Source organism: Dendrobium catenatum, unplaced genomic scaffold (genome assembly GCF_001605985.2).
Source record: "Dendrobium catenatum unplaced genomic scaffold, ASM160598v2 fragScaff_scaffold_134, whole genome shotgun sequence".
Lineage (NCBI taxonomy): Eukaryota > Viridiplantae > Streptophyta > Magnoliopsida > Asparagales > Orchidaceae > Dendrobium > Dendrobium catenatum.
Window position 1 is genome coordinate 264568 of NW_021318596.1, and position 17087 is coordinate 281654.

The following is a 17087-nucleotide window of genomic DNA, read 5'->3' on the forward strand; positions in this document are numbered from 1 at the left end:
TAGGTTGTATATTTATTTATAACTTTATAGCTTAGGTATTTGTATTCATGATTTATAATTTTTTAATATTTTTTTAATCTTCTAATTGCAATTTTTTATTATATGAATGGAAATCGGGCATGTTTGCACCTAATTTGGAACCCAACAAAAAATTTATTTTAATGTATTTAATTTACATCATATAAAATAATTCTTATATTTTAAATTTTATAACTATTCATTTCTAATAAATATCTCTCATCCACATACAAGCAAATGTTATGTATGATTTTTAGATTTTGTTTGTAATATCTTTTCGACTCTTTCATGATAAGAAAAATAACAAATACAAATTAATATGTTTAAAATATATACATTTATTTTTTTTTCAAAATTTATATTAAAAAAATATTTTTGAGGAAATAATTTTAAAATTATGACTGAAAATATATTAAAAATTAAAAATAGAAAATCTAATGCTGTCAATAGAGACCTAACTTTCCCGCCATTTTGCTTACTTGCTTGAAATTCAATAAGCGTGCGAACTAATGTAATTAGAGAGTTAAGATATCTCTTCCTCTCTCCGTCTCTCCCTCGCTCCTTCTACCGTTCGCGAGCTCTGCCTGCTGCTTTTTGGTGGTTTTGCTCTTTAAGTTAATTAAGTTAATCAGTGATAAGAAGCGGCGTCTAGGGTTTGCCTCTTTTCGCCAGTGCTTGCTCGGCTTCGTTGCTTCGCAGGAGGTGTAGAGATTGCACGCGTCGCTTCTTCGGCTCCTTCGTGGCTGTTCGACAAGGCTCCTTCGTCGACTTTCCCTTCCCGTCAGATCGGAAGCTACCAAATTTTGATCGGAAGCAACAACGGGAGCTCGCTGGCTGTGAAGGTAACTTTCTCCCTTTCGCTCGTTTCTTCCGCCAAATCCCGTAAATCCGCCGAACCGAGGGATTTAGTATATCCCGGATTTATGCCCGTAAATCCTTAAATCCGGGATTTAACGCGCGCACAAAAACCGTTTGGCTGGATTTAGCGTAAATCCCACTTAAATCCCTCTGTAAATCCGATACCAAACAGCCCCTTAGGGTTTCTATTCCAGTATTCCCCACATTCGATGTAGGGTTGTTCCGCAAAATAATCCATTGGTGCTGCTTCTTCCTCTTTTGCCCCTCGCTTCTCTCAGGAGATAAGAGATGAACACCGGCCAGGCTGACGCTGCCAGTTTGCTCGAGAGCCTCGTAGCATCGCGAGATGTCGGAGGTCTTTACCTTCGTTTCGCCTCCTTTTTTAGACCGTTTGAGGACTTTATTTTCCTCGACGATTATAATCCTAGCGCCGTAAGTAAAAAGACCCGGAGGAAAAGGAAACCGAAGGAATTGCCTACTAAAGAGAAGATCCGTCCTATAGCCCGGCAGTTCCATCAATTTCTCTGCAATGCCCTAAAGCTACTTTCAGACCTTCTCAAGAGAAGTCCCTGCAATGGAGCGGTGGACGATGATGTAATGCAGAACGAAAAAGCTATCGAGCTACTTGGTATCTACCGGCTCACCATCCATTGCCTTCTCTGTATCGCTCCCTGCCTCACCGGTCAGCCATACTCGGTTCATCTTCAATGGGGTCAGCTAGTCCGTCGCTTGGAAATTTGGAACAAGTACAGTGATGCTGAAGAAGAGGGTTTTTCTCTCCTGGAGAACCTTCGTAAGTTGCTGGGTACTCCTCCGTCCCTTCTGAAGTCAACCATGTTCTTCCTGCCGGATCCAAGTGTTGTTGGTTCAGCAGGGGCAGATCCTCAGCTTGCCTGTCTAGTCTCTGAAGTGGTAATAGTTCTCACATACTGCCCTTTTAAGAGCCAGTCAAGGGATGTGGGTGCCTTCAAGAGGATATTGGCGCTAGCAGAGCAACTCCAACCATGGGTTTGGTAGGTCGACATGATTTTCTTTTACCAAGCTTGTCGATTGATTTGCGTTCCTCTCTATGATTATTGCTTCTCTTTTAATATGTTATTTTTTCGTTGATTCAGTATCATGGAGCCAAAGGCTATGGCATCACGCCACAACATCCTTGTGGAGGGTCTCTATAGGTGCGCTCTCTTCCTGGTCGGGGAGAGCAAGTCATTTGACGATGATATTGTATATTCCTTCTGTCTAAAGACGCTGAAGGAGTGTATTGAGTCACCATCGGTGGATCGCTTCCCAATTGTGCGTCAAATTTACTTTTTTTTTAGTTGCAAACTGCATTTTTTAATATCACTAGAATGCCAAATTAATGTTTAGATATGGGCTGACCTTGGGGTTCAAATATAGATGGCTCATCGAATTTGTTCTGCAATGGATGTGAAATGGGACAGAAAGCCCTCGCTGGTTGTTGATGTGCTAATAATGAGCTTGGAAGGTAGCTTTTGTGGGAACAGGGTATGTTTTGAAGATCTCAAGCAAAGAGCACTTTTTGATCCTTATCTGTTGTTCTTGAGATGCTTTTATCTCACTTCCATTTTTTTAGGTCTTGTTGATATGCTGAAACTATTATTTTTTCTATGAGATCTACAATTTATCTAGATTATTTTGTCTAGGAAGTATGTCCAATTTATTCAGTAATGTTTGATATTGTTTGTTACTGGAAACGAAGTAATCATCATGGAACTTTATACTGCTTGAGGAGTAATATCTAAGAGTTTGCTTTTAACCTTCAAATTTGTCTCTTATTCAAGTCAACGTGAAGCACCATCACGAGGAACAGAAACATAATAAATCATATTTAACTGCAGTTAATTCATTTTCTGGAGTCTATGATGTACATTCATTTATTTCACACTGAGTTTAGTTGTACTTCATTGATTTACAAAGAGGATTTCTCATTTTACTAATGCTGTCGTGTACATAAAAGTTGAATATCAACACATTTATAAACAGAAAAATATAATTGACTATAGACTTTTCAACTTGGGGTGACATAGTTTTGTTGTTATTTCCTAAAAGCACTCGCCAACCTACTATCTCAATATGGCAAGGACGCAGTAGGTATAATAGAATGAAATAGTCGACTAAAAGAGAAGCAATAATCATTCTAGGCAATTTTGGTGAAATACTGCTCCTGTTCTGTCTGCAATTTAAAGGAGCATTTTCCTTTTGGTTGCATCAATGTATGCTAAATTCTCTAATCTGACCATTACCATGTAAGCTGCCTATACTGGCTGTTTTTTAGAAATGAAGATTTTTTATTTAGTTGGGTTAATCATGATGCAGATTGATGAGTCGAAATCTGTTTGGATTAGATGGGAAGTGATAGTCTCATGTGATTAAGTCCACTAGTTGCAGTAGATATTTTTTTTAAATCTTTCCCATATAATGTTTTTAACAAATAAATCTTTGAGATTAAGTAAATTGGGATTGACTTTAATATTAATGTTAAATGGTGATTTTTTTAAACAAAGAATCCATGTTTATTTGAGTTTGCGCAGTGGAACAATTGTACTTGTAATGTCATTAATATTTAATATAATTTCAGTTTTCATGATGCAGAAAACAACTTGCTTTCATTCCATTGCACACGACACACATGCACACATGCAATGACCTTGAAACCACTTCATTTATTTTTGTGCATGAAGCAGTATCTGCAGGATGCTCCTGCCATTGACTCTGATTCTGACTTTTCATACTAGTCACTATTCTTTTGAGTCTCTAGAGCTCCTCAAGAATTTGATAGCAGTAGCACCTGTGTGTGGTGCGAAACTAAGCAACTTATGAATCTGTCTTCTAGAAGATCAATATTTTGAATATTTTTTTTTTAATATGGTGCCGCCATGCTTGTTTACAATTCATTTGTTTTTGGTTGGTTAAAGGATGTATTGAAATTTTCTTCAATAAATTTGATGTAATGACAATGAGTTACATTTAGAAAATATTCATTGTTAGTTACAATGGAAACTGATTTCCATTATGAGGAAAATATATGAATTGCATTTTTGTTTTGTTACTTTGGTAATGTAACTTTTTTGCAATTGTAGTTTAGCATTTGGCTGCATCATGATTTTTTTATGCAACTGTTCTTTCATATGTTTGTGGCATTTGTGCTCTTACGGGTTCAGGCTACTAGCACCCGCTCCTGTAATTAGAAGACCTGTTGTGTTGTTCAGCTCTGCAGTTAAAAATGTCAACGGGAGCTTGGTATGACATGATACTGGTCACTGAAATTCTCTTGATTTTGACTAGCTTGAATTAATTACAATCATGTTATTTTGTGGTACTGTTTCTTTTATAATTTACAGAATTCATATATCATCACTTTGCATCTTATCTTTTCCATTGTGGGAGATTCTCTAAAATTTTATTCTTACAAATGATTTTGGCAGGTTGATTTAGTAAAATATGTGGATGCCATGCTTGGTTTTGTATCAAATTGTGCTGAGGGATTGTATTTAAATAGGAAGGATTCATTTAAAGGTGGTTCAGAACTGTCACTTGAAGTAGCAGATTATTTGCAGCAGGTGTGTATTGCAATTGCGGCTACTGCTGGAAGGTGCATTTAATAAAGTATTATCGCTTTCCTTGTGGTTCAACATTTTCCTCGTTTCCTTTTCCTTTTTATTGTACCCTCTCTTGCCAGATCCTAGTATTTGTGTCACACCTCAGTTCAGAAATTGATGCATCCTATCAACATTGGACATGCCGAAGAAATAAATTCCAACTCATAAGATAAACGTTAGAAGTAAAGATCAATAAAAGTTGTTTTGTATTCAAGAGGGAATGATTCATATATATAATTGTAGGCAGAAATATATAAAAATAAATATATGAAAATAAATAACGTTTAGATGCATTAACAACCTTCACAGTATTTGACAATACAACAACAACAACAACATCAAGCCTTTTTAGTATTTGACAATGCTAAAAAAAAAAGAAATAATGGAAGGAAAATGAAAGAAACAACTGTATAAGTAGCAGTCACTCAAAACCTAATAGAAGTCAAAGTAAAAACTATAATATAAACTGAAGTACCAAATGGAATAATTAATGTTGAAAGGTTTGCTCTTGTAGTGACAATCTGCATGCATATCTTGAATGACTAGAAGTGTCAATTGATTTAATTTTCAATGTGGCATTGTTCATGATAATTTGTATGAAAAATAATAATCAATGCATTTCTATGTTAACGTACCTATGTGCAATTATATAAGACTAATCATATATATCCAAAAATGATTCATAAATCATCTACCATAATTCTTTTATTTTTGTATGTACATTTATAGTGCGTTTTATTAGGATACTCTAAATTGGGAATATTGTAGTAACCCATGAAAATTCAATGATTTATAAAGCAGTTATCACTTTTTGGACATATCGCCTTGACTAGCCAAAATCTTTATTTTCATGTAACAAAGTATATACATTTTATATTTATAATAAACAAATGTCTAACAAATATTCTATTATCAATATGACCAATGTTAGTTTCATAATAAAACAAGATCTGTTTGAACTAGATTTATTGTATTGAATGAAGGTATTGTGCCTGGGAATAACACAAGGAATCATTAAAAAAATTATGCAGTAATTAAATAGGGTAAAGTTATCTACTTTATATCTGGGAGTGCGATGGGATTGGGGCTTCAGTGGTTTGGGATTGGGTTGATTCAACTGTGGGTTTGCTTTGCTACAATTTACATCTCTAGTTCTCCATATTATTCTCCAAAAAAAATGGCTGACCATGTTCTCAGTTCTCACTTACCAATTTTCTATTCCCATGCCTGTTTAATACCCTATAAGTAGTTGGTCTATGGGTTACCTGACTAAATCTACATGATTAATGCACTCTCTTCTCTTACTCTCCTGTCTATATTTTACACTCGAATGAAGTTTAATTGAGTTAGTGAAAAGAATGATAAAATTATAAGCATAATACATTGGGGTCCAATTTGCCTCCTTTTAAGAAATTGATCAGCTCTTAAGCGTTGCTTCCTTGAGAACTTTAATAAAGTTAACTAATTATCATGACATTGCGCCTAAACATTATAGTTAGTTGAATTTCATTAGTAGATACAATATCATGTGACCTTGAACGCTATAATAAAATCGCTTGATTTCTTTTATGCTTTCTTATAGCTGTTATAAATCTCACCTGTCTTAACACAATTTTTGGGTTTAAACACTACAGTGTTGAGCATCCTTTATAAGAAAATATGAAAAGCTTAATTAGTGATTTTCATGCATCATGGAGGCATTTAATATTAAGATTATTGCAAAAGATGTGCTTGGAGTTTCGAAGGGAAAAACTCATAATAGTAAAAATAGTTGGTCGTGGAATTCAAATGTGCAATAAAAGAAAAAAAAGAAGATTTGCTATAAAAATTGGTTTAAATGTAAAAATTGAATAATTGGGAAAGCTATAAAGAGTCTCGTAAGGAATTTAAGAAAGCTATTTGCGATGCAAAGAGCTTATCTTTTAATGATTTATATAATATATTATATAGTAAGGAAGGAGAAAGATATATGTATAAGTTAGCCAAACAAAGAGATAGGAGTAGTAAGGATTTAGTTCAAGTGAAGTGTATTAAGGATGAAGATAAAAAAATACTTTTCTTAAAAGATGATATTCAACAAATGTGGATGAGATATTTTGCTAAACTTTTTAATGAAGATTTGTGAAAATACGATTGACTTTAGTGACTTTAGCATCCTATATGAAAATAAAGATTTTTATTTTTATCGGCGTATTAGTAAAACCGAAGTCAGAGAGGCTCTAAAGAAAATGAAGTGTGGAAAAGCTGTTGGACCTGATGATATTCCCATAGAGATTTGGAAATGCTTAGGAAGGAATTTCTTGGCTTACTAAACTTTTAATACTGCTTTGAAAACTAAAAAGATGCCAGATAAGTGGAGATTGAGTGTGTTAATTCATATTTTTAAGAATAAGGTGTTGCACGGGAGTGTGCGAATTATAGAGGAATTAAGTTAATGTGTCATACTTTAAAACTGTGGGAGCAAGTTATGGAGCGTAGGTTGCGGCAAGATACTAATGTTTCTCAAAATCAATTTGGATTCATGCCGGGAGGTCTACTATGGAAGACATACATTTATTGAGAGGTTTGATGGAGAAATATTGAGAGAATATGGAGGATCTACATATGATATTTATTGATTAAGAGAAAGCATATGATAATGTTCTAAGAGAAGTGCTATGGAGAGTTCTTGAAAAGAAAGGAGTTAATAGCGCTTATATTCAAATCATTAAAGATATTTTTGCAGGTGCTATTGCTTGTGTTCAAACACAAGGCGGTTTGACTAAATATTTTCCTATTTCGGTTGGATTACATCAAGGATCAACTTTAAGTCCATATCTTTTTGCTTTAGTCATGGATGCTTTCATTAGACATTTGCAAGAGGATGTACCTTGGTGTATGTTTTTTGCTGATTATATTCTTCTTGTCGATAAGACTAGAGAGGGAGTTGAAGGTAAACTTGAATTTTGGAGGTCAACCTTAAAGTCTAAAGGTTTTCGCTTGAGTAGATCTAGAACTGATTATATGGAGTGTAATTTTAGTAGCAATAGACCTAGTGAGGGGGGATCATGACTTTGGACGATCAAGTCATTAATAAGAGTAGACTTTTGAGATATCTTGGATCTATTGTTAAGAGTGATGGTGAAATAGATGGGGATAGTATCAGCAGAATTCAAGTTGGATGGTTGAAGTGGAGGAATGCTTCGGGCTTGTTGTGCGATAGAAAAGTCCCCCTCAAACTTAAGGGAAAATTCTAGAAGATGGTGGTGAGACCTGCTATGTTTATGGTGCTGAATGTTGTTCATTAAAAGAGAAGCATAATACTAAGTTAAGTGTTGCAGAGATGAGGATGCTTAGGTGGATGAGTGGCTTTACCCTTAGAGATAGGATACAAAATGAGCATATACGTGAAAAGGTTGGAGTAGCTCCAGTGGAAGATAAGGTTAGAGAGAGTCGTCTTCAATGGTTTGACCACATTAAATGGAGGCCTTCCAATGACCCTGTTAGGAAAGTTGAGGTATTAGATTTGACTTATGTTAAGAAAAGTAGAGGTAGACATAAAAAGACTTGGTTAGAAAATATTAGAAATTATATTTCTTTATTAGATTTAAATTAGAATTTGACTTTTAATATGACACAATAGTAAAAAAGGATTCTTGTAGCCGACCCCACGTAGTGGGACAAAGGCTTGATGTTGTTGTTGTTGTATGGAGGCATTTAATAACATTCTTCCCTATTTTCACATCCATTTGTGTAATTTCAAAAATGTTTAATTGAGTAGAAGCAGTGTAGATGTAATTATGGTGCTTTTTCAGGAAAAAAAGGTGCAATTTCTTTTTGCTAGGTTTGTTAGCCATTTCTGATGTAACCCAACTTATGCTAATAGTTGAAAATAAGAACGAAATAGAAAAAGTAGAAGGAAATAAAGAAAAGAAAAAGGAAGAGCATCCTAGCATTCAACAAACTATTCATTGACATCCTACCTTTCATGTACAAAGAGGCTATAATGGCTCAACAAGCTTGAACGAGAGGTAAAGGATGACAAAATTAAACAGAACAAAATAATGAAAAATAGTACATGCAAGTAAAGCGCCTTAGAGTCTAATGGTTTTCGTTTGAGTAATCTAAAGCTGAATGCATGGAGTGTAATTTTAGCTGTTATAGATCTAGTGCGGGCATTGTGACTTTGGGTGATTAAGTCATTAACAAGAGTACATATTTTAGATATCTTGGATCTATTGTCCAAAGAGATGGTGAAATAAATGGGGATATTATTAGTAGAATTGAAGTTGGATGGTTGAAGTGGAGGAATGCATTGGGCTTGTTGCGTGTTAGAAAAGTGCCCGACAAGTTTAAGGGAAAATTCTATAAGATGGTGGTGAGACCTGCAATGCTTTATGGTGCAGAGTGTTGGCCATTAAAAGTGAAGCATAAAATTAAGTTAAGTATTGCGAGATGAGGATGCTCAGGTGGATGAGTGGCTTTCCTCTTAGATATAAAATGCGAAACAAGTATTACGTGAAAAGGTTGGAGTAACTTTGGTGGTAGATAAGATTAATGAGAGTTACCTTGGATGATTTGGACACAAAACGTCGGTCTTTCGATGACCCAGTTAGGAGAGTAGATTCTTTGGATTTGGCCTACGTTAAGAAATATAGAGGTAGACCTAAAAACACTTTTTGTTAGAAAATATTAGAAATGATCTTTTTATTAAATTTAAATGAGAATTTGACTTTTAACATGACACAATGGAGAAAATGGTTTCTTGTAGCCGACCCTATGTAGTGGGATAATGGCTTGATTTTTTAATTTTTGTAGAACAAATTATTTTGCTATGCGAATCCAAATTTAATACAACAAAAACAACCCTTTATCAAGGATTTCTACCAAATTTAATGAATATAGAAAATAAATACATAAAATGATTGTGTATAACAAGCTTAAGATTTATGCAATTTGATTATAGCTTTTATCGATGTGATAATAAAGAAGAAACAATCGACCATCCTAGATGTCACGTGTACATGTCACTAGGGCTAAAGAAAAATCTATTCTCAGATCCAATACACCCAATTACACCACTAGATGATTTAAATAATACACTTAAATTGTTATCCTAACTATCAACAATAATAACATCATGCATTTTCTCATCACTTGTGTTGTGTATAAGATATGCAAGATGGTTGCATCTATAAATTCTTATCCTCATGCATGTAACCATTTGATTAGCCTTCATGAACTTTGCTAAGAGGTTGCATGCAGTCATTACCTAAATAATTCCCTCATTTCAGTTTATACACATGGTTCACAATTTGTTGCTTCACTAATAAACATAACATATATTTTAGTATCTCTTAACCCACGCATAAACTGGTGCAACAAACTAGACCTCTTTTATCTTTTTTAAATAATTGTATATGGTTTGATTAGCTCATTTTTAGTGATTAAACTAATACATTCTCAATATAATTAGGTATTCTTAACATGTTAAATCAAATGTTACTGAATTAATGCTATTATTTGGGATTTAAGGAAAATAAAGGTGTAGGAAAATGATTAGGATCAAGGCCAGTTGTTATTGTGCTATTTATTTTACTCTTTTAAGCATTTCCATGACTAGGGACATCATTAACTAGGTGCTTGGTTTGGAAATTCTTTTATTATAACTATATAATGGAATTCCGGAGGAATTATTCAAAACAACTTCAAATTTTAATCTTTTGAAGGTATGAAATTTTTTATTTGACTTTAAAAAATAGCATGCGCCATTATATTTTATAATCAATGCTCTTTTATGTTCTTATTTTAACATTAATAATGGATTTTGGTTAAAATAAGTTTTGTATTTTTTATTTCACTTATATTGAATCAACATAATTTATTATTTTTTTTGCAGTGTTTAACCTATATTATAAATGGTAATGATGTCAAATTTATTATTTAAAATTAAAATAAAATAACTTAAAATAAAATTGATATTCTATTAATTATTTTGAAGCGTTATCCAATCTTCTTGTTGCATGCAAGAAATTGAGTTAGGAGAATGATGATTGATTTTGTTTGCTTTAAGGGCTATTTTGTTTGCTGCATTTAGGGTGTAGAGTAATTCAAATATAGGGGTTTTGATAATTTGGGTGTTTGGTTGGATGAAAAATAAATTCAAGGTAAAGTAAAGCAAATGCAGTGTTTGGTTGGATGGAATTCCTCATATTTCGGCCATTTTCAAATATACCGCAAACTCAAGGGCATTGTCATCCTTTGCTGGCCACCTTCGCCCTCCGGCAGCCACAGCTGCCCACTACCTCCCCTTCGTAGCAGCTAGTAGCCACCGCCCCTCGGCCCTTCGGCGGCGGCATTGCCATCACTGCTGACCACCTCCACCGTCACCTTCGGCCACTACTGCCGCCTCTAGTTGCCACTATTCACTTTACATTGCGATCATTTTACTTCTAACCAAACAAAAAAAGGAATGTCACCCTTAATCCTTTACATTCATCAAAACAACTAAAAGTATAGAACAACTCAAAAGCATTCCTTTTACATTGGATTTTATTTTACACTGCATTCTTTTTGCATTTCATTTCTTTTTCAAGCAACCAAACAACCCCTTAGTTTTTTTGTTTTCACAGGCAATTAAAAGTGACAAAATGGCAATATATTTTTATGTAAAGAAATCTTGTTGTGTCATATCTATGTTAATAACTTTCATTTTTTTTAAATAAAGTATAAGCTGTCTCTCTTCTTTGGCTAGTTAGAATAGATGTTAATTCAATGTCTTGAAACAAAAATTATTTAAGTTATTGTGAGCATGTTAGTGTTTATGATGTTGAGCTATAGTTAATGTTGGTGATGGTGGTAATGATTGGGTCAAATATGATGGTTGTGATGCCTAAGAGGGTGTGTGCGCAGTTGTCGATGGGACTTTCGTCGAAGATGATGGTATTTGTTTATAATGATGATGGTGAATGTGAAGTTTGGAGGATTCGGTGTTTTCAATATTTTTTCTCTCAGAAATTAAGTGATTTGATTGTCTTTATAATTGTCATAATGGATATTGTAGTGCTTATTTCAAGTGCTCTTCGTAATTATAAAAAAAATGAATGGTGGAGATCCCACCATCTCATAATGTGGTTATAATTGAATGGTGTTGCCTTCAGGTTAATCAAATTGGTCTGCCTAGAGTTGGGGTAGCTAAAGTGGCTAGCTGACTTTCATTGGTGATGTATTAGATTGATGATCTTAGTATACATCATCATAGATGATGATATTTGAGTGCATTTGTGATGATGGATCAAAGTTTTGATGATCATATTGATATGAATAATTTTGAAAAGCTTCATTACCTTTTAAATAAACTCAGTGCGAAGAGGCCTATTTTGAGATGAACGACTTGCAAAATTTAGTATTAGAGGCGTATTATATTTGAGAAATCCAAAACTTTCAAGATCAATTATGCTTTAATGAATTCACACTGACACTATTGGAGTCACCAATGTTTTGTTCGTGGTTAAGCAAGGTCAGGGGCCAACTGGAAAGTCCATCGACTACCAACTATAATGAGGCTTTGTCAAACTAAATTCCTAGTGTATAGCCTTTGGATGCACTCACGAGGGAGGGCTATCTTGTCAAACTAAATTCCTTGCATATGGCCTATGGATGCACGCACGAGAGAGATGCTAGTCGGGTTGCCTTAAATTTGCCAATGCTAGGCTTTTCACGCAAACTTAGTGCGATGAGTCATATGGCTGATGTTATTTTACCCTTGTTCTCCTATTTGCCAAACCTGAGTTAAATCAAGCACTAATTTGATTATGTTGAATAGCTTTTAAAAGTGTTCTTTGCATCAAGATTATGATTGATTAGATAAGAATTTTTATAATCTCAACACTTCTTACAATTTTTAATATATGTTTTTTATTATTTTGTTTTTTGTAATTATTTAAATTTTTATATATTTTGCATATTATATATATATTTTTTAATTCTGAATTATGAAAGGAAACCCATATAATTTGCATGTTTAATAATGTGCACTACCCATCCTATTTTTTTTACTAAGAATTAAAGGATTTTTTCTCTTCACTTATTTTTAAGGGATGTATTGCTACTAAACTTGAGGTATGGGAGATGGCCAATTGTGGTCTAGTTTTGATTTTTAGTAGTAGATCCATAAGTATGTAAAATGCAATTCAAACTCAATAAATTTCTGAATTCACTCAAAACTTTTGTATCATTATATATGAATTCCTTGACTGTGTTGTAGGTGTTGACGATAATTTTTGGGTGAAGTTTTGCCTTTTATTTGAGTGAAGTTCTTCTTTGGCGACTTCTATCTTTGTTTTTTTTTTAATCTATATACTTTGTTATTATGTTTTGTGTGCATGGTTGAGATATTGTTAGGAGTGTTTTGATGGACTAGCAGCTGAGCTGATGGCCCCACTAGGGTTAGCGGCAGGTGATAAGAGAGAGAGGCAATTGTTTAGGAAAGTTTTAATTATAATTGGTAGAGAATTAATCAGGAAAAAAAATCTAATTTGAATTTCAAATATGAGAGGGAATTATTTAGGGAAAGCCTATAGGAGTTAATATTCATTATGTAGGGAGGATTTGGGAGAGCTAGATTTTCCTCTTCAATTGAAGATCCAATTGTATATTGTGTTTTTCTTTTTAGTTATTTCAATAAAATGAGTTGTTGGGTGTTCATCCTAAATTTCCTATGTTGTTCTCTGGTTTTGCTAAAATTACATCCACTTCCTATCATTGTTATAACTTGGTTTTCCATTTTGCGGTGTAAGTCTTGATCACTTACCGGTTGTTATTCATTCTTTAGATTTGTTACGAATTTCAAATTTGGGTGATTTTTATGTTATTGTAGGTAATATTTTTATGTATTCTCTTATATTGCATCATCACCATTTTGCATTAAAAAGTGACGAAGTTTTGCCTAATTAATAATTGGTGAATAACTAGGGTTGATATTGGTTAAGTTCTTTGTGCATCTTATATATGATTTGCATTACATAATTCTAAACTCTAAAACATCGTAAATTAAATGTAACATATTTTAGGAGAGTTATTTTTTTGGTGTTCTTACTGCATCAGATATAGATTCTTAAGAGACGCTAAAACCTTTAATGCCTTCAAAAGTGTATATGTTGTCTTGAACAGTTGAATGTTATCACGATTAGAGTATTCGACTACACTAGGGCACATATTAAGGGAAAGAATATTGGAGGTGATAAGGGCAATTTATCTTCGATTGTATAGTCTGTTACTAATAATGTCATTGATGGGTTCCAAGCCCTGGATGAGAAAAGGAGAGGTTTGTGTTAGGTACTTGACAGCCAGCGTAAAACTTGTTGGACAATCATGAAATAGATGAGGATATTATTAGTAGAATTTAAGTTGAATAGTTGAAGTGAAGGAATGTATCAGGCATGCTGCTGATATATAAGAACCCCACAAAGTTAAGAGAAAAATTTATAAAATGGCAGTGAGACCTGTAATGCTTTATGTCGCAGAATGTTATCCATTAAAAGAGATGCATAAGATTAACTTACTTGTTACAGAAATGAGGATGCTCAAGTGGATAAGTGACTTTATACTTAGAGATAGAATGAGAAATGAGTATATAAATAAAAATATTAGAGTAGCTCTAATGGTAGATAAGACTAGAGAGTTGCCTTAGATGGTTTTTGCTCATAAAAGATTGGCCTTTCGATAAGAACAATAAATGTATTATATCCGACTTGTATTAAGAAAGGTAGATGTTGACCTAAAAAGTCTTGGTTAGAAAGTATTAAAAATGACATTTTTTTAATTAGATTTAAATTAGAATTTGACTCTTAATAGGACAAAATGGAAAAAAAAAAGATTCAACTAGTCGACCTAACGTAGTGGGATAAAGACTTGTTGCATGGTCTATTCGTAATTCCTATGACAAATCAAACTCCTGTTATTAAGATATTACTTGCTTTGGCTGGTTCAATTTTTTAGGATTCCACTCATCATGGAAGTGTTCTAACATGAGCAAGCTTAACTTTAGGGTTCTTAATAAAATATCAATATTACATCAAAATGCATATCAATATTTAAGAGTTCAAGTTCTCTCTAGATAAGGGGTTTTATGATCTCCCCATATTTAAGTAACTACTGCCCTTATCAGAGATATTGTACATCCCAAAGTCATCCATTAGACATATAAGGCTTGAGAGGTTGCCTCTATAGATCCAAGATATAGCTTCCACCATGCAGTACTTTGTCGCATATAAATTCTAGAGATGGATCTCATGTTGTAGCTTTTTAATCTTGTATGACACATAGCTATCATTTTATAATTGGGTTAGTGCTCTAATATAATTTGTAATAATCCATATTCTTATCCATCAAGATATTGTTCACTTTGGCCTAATCGTTCTCATGGTTTTGTCACCATCCTAGAATGAAAATGTTTTATTTTAGAGTTTCCAACAAAACTCCAACCATTAAAAATTACAACTAAAATATAAGATAACGTGGGACGATACATCCTTTGATTTTCAGCTCCTCGGATAGCCATGGACGGTTGGATGTCCGCATCACTATTCTTCATATTTTTTTAAAAATTGAATAATAACATTATTATTGTCAATACAATCTATAATTTCTTTTTTACTATAAGCGTTTAAATTATAGTTCATCCATTGATCTCTAATTCGATTGCGTAGTCAATTTTTTATGATAGCCATTGCAGAAAATGCTCTTTCAACTCCTGCTATTGCAACGAGTAGTATTAATACCAGTTTTAATAGCCTAAAAACAAGGGGATATAACATTTCTTTTCTGCTTTGAACCATTTTCTCAACAATACTTCTTATATCTTTTAACAAAGAAATTGAATATCAAACTGCATATCCATAATATAAGTTTCCAGCTGGTTGTCAATAATTACAAATTTGAAGTAATGAAATCGTTTGGATATAAGTTTTCCATTATAATTAACTTCACTTTGTTGAATGCATAGATCAAATTTGATGGATTGAAACAAACAATTCACAAAAGTAATTCAACATTAGTTTCTGTGGATCGATTATTCAACTCTTGAAGTTGCATATCAAGTACTGTGTAGCTTATATCAACTCGGTAATGATATAGATTTGTCATTTCTTGAAGTCCACGTCGTGGTCGTCCATGGGCAACCCACTTGTCATTTAGATTTGGAGTGATGATTTTCTGTTCAACACAAAATGAAGTCACCTTTTTAATGAAGTCATCTCACTTGTTATCTTTCATGTCTTGTAATCTAATTTTTATATTTGAACTAAAAACTTGACATTCATAATATCTTGAGCTTTTCTTTGCAAAGCTTTTGATAGTTCAACAGTGATTTTTAGTATGTCTTCATTAAGTGTAGACATAAAGAGAAGTCAAAAGATTATATGGAATCTAATAATGCAATTGCCTCTCCTCTCTATTTTGAGCTGATGCCATCATCCAAAACTATTTCAAGCACATTCATAATTGAGGAAAACATTGTAATTAATCTAATCAGTTACTCATAATGAGAACCCCATCTTGTATCACCAGTACGCCTTAAATATATTTCCTGATTTAATCCTGGTCTAGTGAAAACCTCACCGTTCTGTAATGCACTTAACGTCATCTCACGTTGTTTACCTCTAAGTTGATCACGACGTTTGCACGAGATACTAACAATATTCATCACGTTTGAAATTATAGTAAACAACAATGCAATCTGAACATGATTTTTCGCAACTGCTATTAAGGCTAACTGAAACTGGTGTAAGAAGTAGTGAATATAATGTTCAGATTTATTGTCATTTAGAAAAAGTGCTTTTTAGCACATTAAATTTTCCTCTCATATTGTTTGCTCCATCATACCCTTGACCACAAATTTTTGAGCGCGACAAACAATATTTTGAGAGGACTTGCTCAACTTCTTTGAGATTTCTAGCTGATGTTTTTGGAAGATGCACAATATCCAAAAACACGTTCAATAATTAGGCCTTTTTGATTCACATATCGTATAACAACATCTATTTGTTCTTTCCCAGATATATTGCGAGCTTCATTAACGAGAATATAGAAGAAAATATGACCAATTTCTTCTTGTAAGTAGTATGCAATTGCAATAGAAAAGGCTTGGCTAATATCTTTATGAATATCAGAGGTAGTTAATTTCAGATTCTCAGGAGCATTCTTTAGTACAATTTTATTTAAATATTCATTATGCTTTGCTAAAAATTGCAGTAGTTCAGGAAAAGTTTCTTGATTTTTTGAGTTGAAACTCTCATTATTCCCTTGAAAAGCTAATCATTGTCTTAGAAGGAGTTTCACACAATCATCAAAATAATTTAGGCGGTCACGATATGCATTTGTAACTCGGTCATACTGCATCTGCAAGACAAAGTTAATATGTTGATTTTGTATCATTAAATCCTCATAATTTAACCTTGTATTATTATGAGCACTATTAGGTTTTCCTATATGAAGATCAAATACATCAAGTTTTTTTCAATTCAAGAATCTATTTATGCAAAATGCCTTATCGTCTTCTTTTCCTCTTTCTTCTACCCCAAAAAGATAGCAATACAAACAATATACTTTATC

The 17087-nt window shown here is 33.3% G+C and overlaps 1 protein-coding gene across 1 annotated transcript in view; it reads left to right on the plus strand.

The window, feature by feature from the left end:
* Positions 1–554: 554 nt before the first annotated feature.
* Positions 555–17087, plus strand: part of LOC110108353 (separase) — a 30086-nt gene continuing 13553 nt past the window's right edge. The window contains exons 1-5 of the mRNA XM_020838966.2: positions 555–860; positions 1155–1889; positions 1992–2169; positions 2275–2382; positions 4323–4457. Of these exons, the coding sequence (XP_020694625.1) occupies positions 1165–1889; positions 1992–2169; positions 2275–2382; positions 4323–4457 (1146 nt within the window). The 5' untranslated portion in view covers positions 555–860; positions 1155–1164. The remainder of the gene's footprint in view (positions 861–1154; positions 1890–1991; positions 2170–2274; positions 2383–4322; positions 4458–17087) is intronic.